General features: G+C 46.1%; 1 protein-coding gene across 2 annotated transcripts in view; it reads left to right on the forward strand.

Annotated features, from left to right (window-relative positions):
* The window catches only part of DLGAP1 (DLG associated protein 1), a 931,603-nt gene that overhangs the window by 742,346 nt on the left and 175,665 nt on the right, over positions 1-13,592 (forward strand). For both annotated transcript variants that reach the window (XM_030887282.2, XM_004702880.2), the window contains exon 6: positions 1,249-1,489. In XM_030887282.2, coding sequence (XP_030743142.1) covers positions 1,249-1,489 — 241 coding nt within the window. The remainder of the gene's footprint in view (positions 1-1,248; positions 1,490-13,592) is intronic.

Genomic DNA, 13,592 nt, shown 5'->3' on the forward strand with positions numbered 1-13,592 from the left:
GAGAGAAAATGTTTTGAGAATGAAGTACAAATGCGCTTTACACAATTGATGTGTGTATGGATTGTGATAAGAGTTGTATGAGACCCTAATAAAATGTTTAAAATAAAAAATAAAATAAATAAAATTAACAAATTGCTGAACGTGGTCTATACATTCATTTTGTTCTGCTTCTACTGTACACAGAGTGGCCTGGCTGTGCCGTTAGTGCGTGAGGTTGCGGCTACGCGGGCTGCCCTCTGCCTTGCGGTAGAATTCAGCAAGTTCTGAGCACCAATGGCCTTCACCTTCTCATTTCCTGCTTCTTTTGCAAGTTGGTCCACAACCCAATTAAACCACCAACTATATTCTCAAAGGAGCCAAGTCCTCGCACTCCACCTGGAGCTTTCTGATCCTCGGGGAACCTCGGGGTCCAACCCTCACCACCTGTCCCGCACAGGAAGGGCAGACCGGCTGCCCCCAGGAGGGCCTGGGCCATAGCTGGTGGCCTCTAGCTCATCTCGAGAAGAGTCGCTGGGACAGGGCGACAGGGGCAGCCAGGAGAGGTGTGTCCCAGGAGCGAGACTCAGGAGAGAATCACAGCCCGTTGCTGGTCACAGAACTTGAGTGTCCACTGCAGGCTCCGTGACAGTGAGGCTGGTGTCCTGTGCCAGCCAAGCTGTTGGGTCGGCACTTCCCTGCCAGTCTCAGAAACACGAGTTTCTGAAATGTTTGTATGTGACATTGACATATTGTGGAACTTTGAGCACAGGTAGATAACAGTGGCCCTCTGTCGGTGTTTCTAGACAGAAGGATGGCATTTGCATGGCGTGGCAAGCGTGCCAGCTCCCACCCTTCCTTGCTGTGCTTTTCCTGGAGAATGCAATCCATTACCTGGATTCATCCACCGGGTGAGATTCATTATGAGAACTTTTTTTAGTTAAATTGCCACAGAGTGGATTCTAGCTAAACTCACTGCGGTGACTGACTCATAGCAACCCATGTGTGTCCGCATGAAAATACCCTCCACAGGCGCCAGGCCTGTCTTTTGAGGTGCCTCTGGGTGCACTGGAACACCAATGTTCCCGTGGGGAGCAAAGTGCTTATTAGTCATTTGAGCCACCTGGAGCCCCCAAGTTTGTAATCAAAGACATTTCAATGTGATCTGATCTGACAGAGCCTTCTTTTAAGGGGCTGACGTTGGAAGCCACTTGAAGGAAGGGGTGAGTGCTGAGAACCGCAGGTTTCACAGTGCACGGTCTGCCCTTGCAGGTGAGCGAGATGGAAGTGAACGGCCAGTTCGAGTCTGTGTGCGAATCCGTGTTCAGCGAACTGGAGTCACAGGCGGTGGAAGCGCTGGACCTGCCCGTGCCCGGCTGCTTCCGCATGCGGAGCCACAGCTACGTGAGGGCCATCGAGAAGGGATGCTCGCAGGACGATGAGTGCGTGTCCCTGCGGTCCGCGTCCCCACCTCGCACCGCCACCACCGTGAGGACCATCCAGAGCAGCACCGGTGAGTGAGCCCCGCGCGTGGCCCCTCGGGGCGCACACCTGGGCCTCCGGCTGGAGCACGCACGCATTGGCCTTGCAAACGCATAGGCGCTTGTACTTGCTTCTTTCCCAGCCTCCTTCCCCCTCCTCAGGAATCCTTCAGCACCTGCTCTCTTTAGCTCTATCTCCGCTCTCCACTCAGGAAACTAACATTGCAGACCACCTGGGACTAGCTAGCCGGTGGGAGGTCTTTCCCAGACCCCACCCTCTTGCAGCCTAGCAAATGGTCCCCACCAACTTAAACTCTCACCTTTGGGTGGCATGACTACACTCCTGTCTATTGCGCGTCCCAGAAGGCATGGACTTGTTTCATGCGTAAGGGTCCAGAATGTAGCGCTCCCACAAGAGCTGAACTATCAGATCTTGGAGGGAGAAAATACGAAGGCAGAAGTGAATGATGGAGTAAGAGTGATTGGACATGAGTTGTTTGAGGAGAAGAGAAGGCAGATTTCTTTCATTACTTTAAACCCCTGCACTATAATGTGGCTACAATAGCTCCCTATTTCTCTAAATTGCACTTGGGTTACACCTGTGAAACTAATCTTTATCAGTAAGTTTTAGGCACCGAAAGCACAGACTAGCTGACACTGAAGCCTGCCCAGCAGTACAGCCTGCAGTGATGTACAACAATGTGCACATCTTAAATTAACCGAACTTAACTTTATGATTAAAGTCAGTATAACTCCAATACAAAGAAGTCATTCTAAAAGTAGCTGATAAACCTAGCTAGAGTCGAGGTAAATAATGATGAATAAATAAGGAAGAGCCTGTAACAAAATATCATATTATCCAGTTTTAATTCTAGGTGCATTGAATTTCAGCAACTGCCGCTCAGTCTAGGGCTTCTGCGGACTTCAACAAGAATTGGTCCTCAAGTTGAAGTTAAAATCCAACTAACTAGAGCTCTGGGGATGAGGGAGGAACTTGTTACAGAAAGTAAAAATCACCGGATTCAACAATGGAAGTTCATTCTTGCCCCATGCTAAGTGCAGCCCCCACGGTGAGGAGACGGAGGCTCAGGACAGGCTGTGGCTGCTGGGACCCCAGCGGCTCTGCCTCTGCCGGCTCTCTAGAGCGGGAAGAGTGGAGTGCATTTCTGATCAGGAACACATTCTGCAGTAACAGATCAAGAATATTTCAGCCTGGTTAACCCATCGGCCAGCGAATGAATAGAATGGGTGACAAGAAAGTTGCAATCATTTGTGGGCATGTCTGTGTGCATGTCTATCTCCACGCATAAATGTAGTGTGAGCTCTGCCCTGTTCCGAGAGCGTATCGCTGTGTGGTTTGGCGTTTCACGGCCCTGTGGCAGCCCTGTCTATCCTCCCCCGGTGTCTCCTCTCGTCCTCTCTAGGATGACCCCATCACCCGCCAGCATGCTCTTTGGGGCTGAAATTGCCCCCCTAAAAGTACAAATGCAAATCCGTGCCACAAATTGCTAAGGGGCATGTTCAGGAGGCACAATGGGGAAAGCAAGTTTAACGCCTTCCCCCAAGGCAGGGGTCGGCCAACTTTTGAGATGCAAGAGTCGATCCTATCCCTGACAACAATTTAAAGATTAAAGAGTCGTAAATATGTTTTCACAAACAAACTAGGTCACCATTATCTGAGTAACGCCCTTTCATTGTTTTCAATTTTACTTCAGAGCCACAGTTTGCCAACCTGGCCTAGGTCCTCCTTCTCAGAGGGTGGTCTTGTGGATAAAGCAGGGAGGGATTCTCCAGTAGCTTTTCTCGACTCACCTCTCAGGGATTTTGTGTTTTTTTCATTTAAGAGACAACATAGTTACACATCTTCCTTCAGCTCTGGGTCTGTGCTCCTCACTGTAGACACCTTATGTATAACGTCATAAAGATTTCTCCTAGATACTGAGCTTGGCCCATTCTAAGTTCAAACAATAGATTGTCAGATAGAAGAGGGGATGCCAAAACAACAACAACAACAACAACCTCACAGCCATTGAGCCTATAGGACAAGGCAAAACTGCCCCTGTGGGCTGCATAGACTAATTCTTTATGGGATTAGAAAACTGTATCTTTCTCCTGTGGAACAGCTGGTGTTTTTGAACCACTGACCTTACAGTTAGTGAACCAACAAATTACTCACTACACCACCAGCACTCCCAGCAGGATGCCAGGGAAGGTAAGATTTTAGATAAACGGTGACAATGTCGTAGTGTGAATATAGCCCAATTGTTGTGTGGGTTATACTTATACTACAAAGGACTCTCTTGTTTACCTGGTATTCAAATGTACCTGGGTACTCTGTTTTTGTTTGCTAAATCTGGCAACCTGATCAGAGAAGGAGATGATTTTGACCTGGAAGGATGTCAGGTGTTGCTCCATTTAGAAATGAATTGCATCTGAGGGGCTTTAGCCAAAGGCCTACGTGGGAAAAGAGCTGGAAATGGGTGAAAGCAAATGGAAACACCACGGTCATGAATGTCTCCACGCATCTTGGGCTCTAGGCATCTAGACCTAAGTACCTGTGTCTGTGGCCCCTTTCTGGATGGATGGTAGACTCCCGGCTTGGCTGCAAGCACAAGTGTAAGAGCAAGGTGCTATGAGTTGCCCAGGGGTGGTGAAGCTTAAAATGTCAGGTTTTGCAAAGGGAAACTGTTGATGTCAACCTTCATCATCAAAAGGAGCCCTGGTGATGCTCTGGGCAGGACATTGGGGCTGGTAACTGCAAGGTGGTTGGTTCAAACCCACCAGCTATTCCTCTGGAGAAAGATGAGGCTGTCCACTCCCATAAAGATGTCCAGTCTCAGAAGCCCTAAAGAGCAGTCCTGCTGTGTTCTGGCAGGTCTCTGTGAGTTGAAATCAACTCGTTGACATGGGCTTGTTTTCACCATCAAACTCAATGCTATGTCCTGTAATTTTTACAGTGGCAGAAAACCAACAAACGGAGAACTAAACCCTGAGAGTAGATGCTATGTAATCTTGTCAGACATTTAATAGTGCAGATTTAAGAATTCCAGTGTCACTTTTCAGTTTTTCTGTGCTATTGGTTGGTTATTTTAAAAGGGGTGGGGGGACATTATTTTTAATAAACTGAGTTTCTGTGATGTTCTACTGCATTTTCCTTTTCCCTCTTGCGTGATCTGAGACCCTTGTCAACTTAATTTTCTTCTTCTCCTGGTGTCCTTCTTGCATTGAATCAAATATAATTTCTTCTAAAAATACAAAGTCTATACTTACAGGACTGATTTTGGAAAGGCTGTGCAGCTCCATGGAGACTGGGAAGTGGCTTTCTCCCCATTCAACTATCCCAGTAAAGTTTGGAGACACCCTCCCCCCATCTTAGGTGACCCAGACGAAACAGAGTGAGAGCTGTGGCCTCCCCCAATCTGACTCGGCTGAGTTTGACTTGTGAGGAAGCTGGCAGTGCTGACTTCCAGGAGACAGTTGGTCATGGCTTTCCCTTTCTTCTCCCGGGCACTGGAGGGTGGGCTTCCAGATCCCAGGAGTCTGAAGCAGTGAAGCAAGCTGTCAGACACAGAGTGAGTTAGAAGGGCTTTCTTCCCCCCCTGCTGCTTTCCAGTACTTCCCACCCCGTCCTGCAGATCTTCCCGTGGCTGATAGTGAAGGGGGCCCAAGAGTCATTTGAGATGCTCATCTTTTAGGGCTGTTGTGACGTTCACATGAGAGGTCATTGTTCTTAGTCGCCCTCATGTCAGCTCTGATTCAGGGTGACCTTGTGAACCAAACACCTGGTCCAGTGACATCTTAATGACCGTTGGTATGTGTTCAAGTCCATTGTGGTGGCCACTGTGTAGAGCCTACCATTGTAGGGGGTTCATCTTCCTTCACTATCTCAGACAATATTCAGTTGGGAACCATAACGCTGTCAAGGGCTAATTTTGAGAAGTAGCTTGCCAGGCCTTTCTTCCTGGTCTTATTACGGTTTTTCTTTCCAATTGGTTGTCATCAAGTCTTTTGACTCATGCCAACCCCATGTATTACTTACAATATAAAGCTACTTCATCAGATTTTCTTCATTGAAACCTGTTGCCAAGTCTCTCTGCCATGACACTGCTGGATGGCATTGCACCAACCACCTGTAGTTAGTAGGCAAGCACAGATCACTTGTGCCACCCAGGGACCTCTTTATTAAGAAAGCACTAAGTGAATTACAAATTAGAATGTCTCTACTTTAGCATTGATTTTAAATACTTCAGTCTGGCTTCCTTTCATAACAGTAATGATGACAACTAACCTCTTGAGCACTTTCTATTTGACAAGCGTGGTGAGTCTCCTGCACAGACTCAGAAACCCTACTGACCCCTGTGGGTTCCCAAGACTGTAACTGCTTATGGGAGTAGAAAGCCCAGTCTTTCTCCCTCAGAGCTGCTGGTGGTTTTGAACTGCCAACCAGATGGATCGCAGCCCAACTCGTAACCACTAAACCTCTTGTAATCCTAAAAAGCCATCGGTGGCATATATGCAATATTATTTTCATCTTACAGAAGGGGAGAAAATTGGGCTTCATACATTTCTGTCTGGTTTCTTAATTCAGTTGTAAAGCAAAAATATGATCTTTTTAAACAACCCAATGACAAGGATCGCTCTGAAGATACAAGTTAGTATGGTTTGTGATAAGAGTCGTATGAGCCCCTAATAAAACGATTTTTAAAAAAAGAATCCTGGACACACACACACACAAAGAAAATACAAGTTAGAATATCAGGCTCCTTCAATGTGACTATGTATTATATGGGAAATTGCTCCCCTCTAAATGAATGATTTGAAAATATGTGACCTAAAAATTCACTTTTCTACCTTTATAGGCACTGTTTTGTAATGAAACAACCTGCCACTTGTAAAAGTCTTCACAGAGGAATTGTCTGATCCTGTTCAACTTGAACTTGAACAAATATAACCAAGAAATAATCATTGAAAACCTTTGATATAATTAACGCTGGTAGTTGGAAAACCCCAAACACCACTTTTGTGGCAACATTATTTAGCTCCAGATGTTAAAGCCAAAGCCCGGGGGTTTGTATTTCAATCTATTACTCTTGCAATTGACTTTCTATCAAGCTTTCAGTGTAAATCTTTACCACGGCCAAAAACCTTTGATGAAAAATGGATTAGACCAAAATGAATAATAGTATTGTGATTTTACTCTATTGGAAAATAAGGAACACTCCTCTATTGATAATGAAGAGTCAGTGATCCTGTAACTAGTCAGGTTCTGAAAGCATTCTTTGCCATCAGTGATATTCTTTTTCTTTTTAATCATTTTATTGGGGGTTCTTACAGCTCTTATCACAATCCATACATCCATCCATTGTGCCAAGCACATTTGTACATTTGTTGCCATCATCATTCTCAAAACATTTTCTTTCTACTTGAGCCCTTGGTATCACCATGCTAATATTCTACTGACATGCAAATTCCACCAACAAACAGAAGGGTTTTTTTAACCTTTTTCTACTAATGATCAGTATTATGAAAATAACTCATTCTAATAACCTCCCAAGCAATGGTGTGGGGTGGAAGGGAAGGGCTGGGGGAAAGAGGACGTGGTGCCCCTATTGGTGGTGAGAGTCCCAGCTTCCTCCTCAGACAACGCCCTGCCCAGGTGGAGGTGGGGTGCCCCCTGTCCTGTGAAGAGGAGTGTAAGTCCAGGGTCCCCTCTGGCCTCCACTTGATGCCACAGAGAATGAAAGTCTGTCTTCTGGTACCAACCTGGGATGGGAGAGGCCTCCTTACTGCCAGACGAGGGCCCCAACCAGGCCTTTTGTTGGCATGCCTGGGGAAGAGGGCGTGGGCTTTTCCTTGGTGTTTGGTGACTATTGTCTAAAAGTTTTCCATCTTGGTGGGCTTCCCTTTTCTGAGCAGAAAGAGCAGGTTTTCCTTGGGGACATTTTTGTCGCTTCCACTGTCGTTTCGGGGTTGCTGGCCTATGAGATGTGGGTGGGATTGTTGGGCACTTCTTGGTGGCTGAGGAAAGGTTGCTGATCCAGCTCCCTGGCTTCTTACTGTGTTTGCCTGGAACTGAGACGTAATGGCCTGAGTTTCTGCAGTGATCATGAACCAGAAGGTGACTTTGAGCCTATTAAAACAAGGCCTCTGTCAACCAGGCTGATTCCCTTTACAAGTATGTAATTACTAGCAGATGTATGTGAGAGGGGGAAAAAAATTCTATTTGTTTAAGCCTCTGCTGAAGCATGCCTTGCCCTTCCCCATCTCAGGGCTTCTTGGTCCTCTTGGATCCTCGAGGTTTCTGTACATCTGCTCTGTTCTCTCTGCAAAACAGCGTCTTTACTGGATACCTCCCCCTCTGCCCCCTAGGCTTTCTCATAGACCTTCCATTTCCTCTGTTCCAGAATAGCTTTTGTGGCCTTAAATCCTTCCCTGGTGGTACAGTGGGTTATCGGTTGGGCTGCTAACTGTGGAGTCAGCTGTTCAAACCCATCAGGGATTCCACAAAACAGAGAAGAGGCTTTCTGCTCCTCAAAAATCCACAATGCCACCTCAGAAATCCACAGTGGCAGTTCTACTCTATTCTATAAAGTCACTCTAAGTTAAAATTGACTCATGGTGGTGTTTGGTTTGGGTGATTTAATGACTTCATGGTATTCCAAAACTACTACTAGCTAAAATAAAAATACTTTTTGATTTCCAAATTCAATCCTAATTTCATTTGCCTGAGAGCAAATCTCATTCCTTTACATCTGATGTTAAGTTACAAACTGGTCTCTAGACCAGCTTTCCCTTGGTGCTCAGTCATTGACTCACTGCCATTGAGTTGATTCTGACTCACAGCCACCCCATAGGACAGGGTAGCGCTGTGAGTCAGAGGAAAACACTGTGAGTCAGAGCAAGGGGAGGAAAGCACAAGGCCAGAGTCCTGCTGCTCTGTGGGGAAAAGTCGGGGCTTTTTCCTCCCATAAAGCTTGACCATCAAAAGCAGTGGTTCTCAACCTTCCTCACACCTCTACCATTTCATTCAGTTCCTCATGTTGTGGTGACCCCAACCATAAAATTATTTTCATTGCTACTTCATAACGGTAAGTTTGTTACTGTTATAAATCGTAATGTAAATATCTGATCTGCAGGATGTATTAGGGGACCCCTGTGAGAGGGTCGTTCAACCCCCAAATGGGTCAAGACCCACAGGTTGAGAACCACTAATCTATCGGGAGAGAGGGATCAGACCTCAACCCGGTGCTCCAAGACTTGAAAGCAACATACCAGCATGAAGTAGCAAACCAGTAGAGAGGTCTGCAGGGCTGGCCCCAATCCCAGCTACATGGACCCCCCTCCCTAAATGAATGTACTACAGAGGACAGCACTGAAGCTACAGCTCTGGAAGAGGGGTGAGTCTGCTCAGAACACAAGGGAGCAAACCAAGAGGGATCAGGAGAGAAAGAGAGAGTGGAGCACCTGCTGGTTCACCAAGCCCCAAGGACAATATAACGGCTCAGAGTAGCCAATGCACACAGAGTACCATAGGGCCGGCCCCACCACGAGTCCCGTAGTGCTACAAGAGACAACACTGGAGACGGTGCGGGAATTGTGCCCAGTCTGACCTCACCACACCTGGGTGAGACATGAAGGGAGTGAAACAAAGCAAGGAGAGCAAAGCAATGAAGTCCCCAAGGGATCTCAAAAATAGACTTTAGGGCAGGGCTTGGCCCCTCATCAGACTCAGTTGGAAACCATTCATAACGTTCAACAGACAGACCTGGAACTATTTATAGGCTTTTCTTCTTTGTTATTGTTTTTGTTTTTTCATGTCTAACTATATAAGATAGGCAGGATAAATAGTCCCTAGGAGAAACAATGAGACTGACGGTTACAGAGGGACACAGGAGAGGGGGAGGCAGGGGAAAGGAAGAGAGGAGCCAACAAACCCAGGGACAAGGGAACAACAAGTGACCTAAAATCTATGGCAAGGAGGGCATAGAATGACTGGTGGGACTTGATCAAGTGCAATGTAGCCAAGAAGAATTACTGGAAACTGAATGAAGGTCAAGCATGATAGTGGGAGAAGAAGAAAGTAAAAGGAAATAGAGGAAAGATCTAGGAGGAAAAAGACATACATAGAGGCATAAATCCAGGCATGTACATATGTAAATATATATGTAACAATAGGGACATAGATCTATGTCCATATATGTTACCAGATGGACATTGGGCCTCTACTCAAGTACTCCTTCAATGCAAGAACACTTTCTTCTAATAACCCAGCATTCTGTGATGCTCACCTTCCCAACACAATTCCTGAAGCCAAAATGGGTGCCTAAATAAATGTAGTGAAGAAAGCTGATGGTGCCCAGCTATCAAAGATATAGCGTCTGGGGTCTTAAAGGCTTGAAGAAAAACAAGTGGCCATCTAGCTGGGAAACAATAAAACCCACATGGAAGAAGCACACCAGCCTGTGTGATCATGAGGTGTTGATGGGATCAGGTATCAGAAGACCCAGAAAAACAACCATATCGATTTGAACGGGGCGGGGGACAGGGGGAGGAGTGGCATGGAGACCCAAAGCCCATCTGTAGACAATTGGACATCCCCTCACAGAAGGCTCACAAGAAAGGGACAACCCAGCCAGGGTGCAGTATAGCACCTACAAAATATACAACATTCCTCTAGTTTTTTAATGCTTCCTCTGCCCCTCTATCATGGCCCCATTTCTACCTTACAAATCTGACTAGACCAGAGCATGTGCACTGGTACAGATAAGAGCTCTCGACACAGGGAATTCAGGACAGATAAACCCCTCAGGAAAAATAATGGGAGCAGCAATACCATGAAGGTAGGGGGAAGGTGGGGGGAGAAAGGGGGAACCAATCACAATGAATGACGTATAAGGAACAACAGAAATGTGGGTGAAGAGAGAGATGTCGGTATAAGATATGGAAGTAATATAATTTATAAATGATCAAGGGTTCATGAGGGAGAGAGGGTGGGGAGGAAGGAAAAAAAATGAGGAGCTGATACCAAGAGTTCAAGTAGAAAGAAACTGCTTTGAAAAGGATGATGGCAACATATGTACAAATGTGTTTGATATAATTGATATATGGATTGGCATAAGAACTGTAAGAGCCCCCAATAAAATGACTTTTTTGAAGCAAAAAGATTTACCATCTAGAAAAACACACAAGGGCATTTTTACTCTATCCTATAGGGTTGCTGTGAGTCACAGTCCACTCAATAGCGGTGAGTTTGGTGTTTTGACTTGGTTGCCTTGACAATATGTATATCACTGAGGAATGTAATCAACGACCCTGAATTATACAAGTAGAAGATGTGGAACTGGAGAATGTTCTGTTGTGTATATTTTTGCCACAATTAGAAAAATAATAATTACGTGAATAACAATGACTACGAGGAAGAAGAAAATGTTCTAGAATTGAATATAATGACAATTGTACAACTCGTCTTGATATGACTGAATTATTGAATTGTAAGACGTGTGGATAAAATGCTAATAAAACTGTTAAAATGTTTTTTCAAAGAGCCCAAACCAATTTCACTGCTTGGTTCTGTTTCTGAAGGAAGGGGGAAAAATATATATATATACACTTTTCTCAAGACGCCTCCCCACACCGACCCACTTTTAACGGGGACATCCGCAAACAGGGACCATCCAGGTGACATGGGCCTGTGCAGCCTGTGCGCAGGGCTTCGTAACCCATCGGAGCCACGGCCCCATTCCAGTCTTGACGGATCGCTGTTTCTCACCCTTCTGCAGCCCGTGGACCCACTTACATAGTATTGTTAAAGACCCAGCTACTGTGGTGCAAAAGCAAAACAAACTCACCGAACTGACATCCGAAGAAGAGAAGACAAAGCATCTTCGAAAGTGTAGTCGGTATCCGTTGTCTCTCCGACATTCTAGGGCAGTTTAAGTGGCAGACTCAGTCACAGCGGACAATTAAGAGAGACTACGGTGTGCCATAGATCGTACTAATGCCATACATTGTTTATATAGCTTATGGATTTGCCTTGCTTGATAAATTCGCATGGCGGCTGAATCAATCTGTCTTGATTTTATTGGAAGTGCAACCTATTAAATGAAACGAATGTTGATGTAAATCCACGTAAAACTGGCATAAACTAAAGCACGTTTTAAGTGGTTTCTTAAAGCATGAATAGCTGTCATCATGAAAAACAGACAAAGAGGAACCTCCACTCTAAGAGCTTTTAATACTTTCTCATTTGCTTAAATCGAGAGATTCGGAGCTCCCTCTTGTGGCCCATGGCAGTCTTACTCTCGCATCCGGGTCGAGGGCCTTGCCACCCAGCGTTGGTTTGTGGTTGTACTGCTGCTGCTGTTAGCATTGCCAAGTTGCTCCGACTCACTGCAACCCCGACTGGCTGTTGCCTGCACACTGATATGATCCCTAAGGCTTTTTTGTCACTGACTGATGGTTGGAAGTAGATTAGCATCCCTTTCTACTGAGTGCATGTTAGTTAGGAAACCCCACTGAAACCTGTTCACCAGGGGACCACGAAAGCCTTTGCTGCCACATCAGTGGCGGCTGCACAGAAGGACATCTGTCGAGACTCAAGTCCAGGTCTCCTGCTAGAAAGGAGAGCATTCTGTCCCTGAGCCCCACTGCCTCTAAACCAGTTTCCCAAAGTAGGGGATACTGCCCCACCCCACCCCCCAGGGGGCAGGAAAGGCAGGGGGCACTGGAATGATCCCAGGGGGCTACAAAAGCAGACACCTCTCTATTATCCCGGATTAGAGGCTATAGTATAAACGTTTTCAGTGACTCGGGGGCCAGTGAGCAATGGGGGACCGATGGTTTCCGTGCCAGTGCAGGGCTTAGCAGTTAGCCATCTCAACACAAGTCGGCAGTTTCTGCACATAGCATCTTCCCCAGGAGCACTTGGTGGTGGTTGATTGGGAGGTGACATCAAAGCCTTGCAAGACATACAATTCCCAAATATTTTACTAGGAACCCATTACCCTGGAGTCCATTAGGCAGTGATCTGGAGGGAAGCCAACTACATCTTTCTCCCAGAGAGCAGCTCGGTGGGTTCCGATCCACTCACCGTGTGGTTAGCAGCCAAGTGCTTGGGCCATGGTGCCACCAGAGCACCGTTTTAAATCATGAACGCATGCTCTCTGAACAAAGAAGGCAAGCGTCATCGCTTTATGATTAGGGCCATGTTTGGAAGCCAAACCACCTCTCCTTCCCACATCGACTTCAGTCTCCCTTTATCTCCCTGTTCCTGATAGAATGACATCGTGGGGTCAGTGGTCTGGTTGGGTAAATGAAGGAAGGTCACTAGAAAGGTGATCGTCGCTGATCTCAAGATAGCACCTCTCCTCCTGTGAAGGGATTCTGAAAGAAAAACAGATGTCTTACATGGTCTTCTTCCTCGCCTCTGAGAGGCAGCAGGTGATTTTTTTTTTTTTAATAGATTTTGTCGTTTTTCTTTTTCCCTCTCAGATGTCAGAGGCAGGTAATTTGCCAACCACAATTGCAGGTGGCTTTCACGGTGAAGGGAGTTCAGGACAAAGGAATAACGTGACATAAAGCCAGCTTATGGTTTCTTTAAAAACATCAATCCGTGCCTTTGTAGTTCTGGTCCCAAGGAAAGCTCAGATCTCAGAGGCACACTTTAAGCTTTTACCTTGTTCCAGGAAGAAAAGCTCCCCAAGCAATTGTGATGAGAAGACCAGGGAGATCAAGGTTCCCACCACAGCCGGGATCAGATATGCTAGTGTAGGCCACCTGTGTTTATAGAAGTGGGGGAAGCTTTAGAAAACAGAAAGAGTGAAGTACTGACTTTAACCGTAATTGTGGAGGGTCAACTGCAAATAACCACTGTCATTATTCCTTAAAAGAGAAGGTATTATTGACAAGTCTGTACTAAAGATAGTAGGAAACCCTGCTTCGTGGGCAGTGTCAATGCCAGAAAGTGAAGGGTGGGGCTTTTCAGGACACCTGCTGTCACAGTGGGTTAAGGGTTGGGCTGCTAACCATACATCAGCGGTTCAAACCCCCCAGCTGCTCCAAAGGAAGAAGATGAGGCTCTCTGCTCCCATGAAGCTTCTCAGTCTCAGAAACCGAAGGAGCCGTTGGATCACAAAA

This window comes from Echinops telfairi, unplaced genomic scaffold (genome assembly GCF_000313985.2).
Source record: "Echinops telfairi isolate 266 unplaced genomic scaffold, ASM31398v2 ScPeMD7_7400;HRSCAF=8409, whole genome shotgun sequence".
Classification (NCBI taxonomy): Eukaryota; Metazoa; Chordata; class Mammalia; order Afrosoricida; family Tenrecidae; genus Echinops; species Echinops telfairi.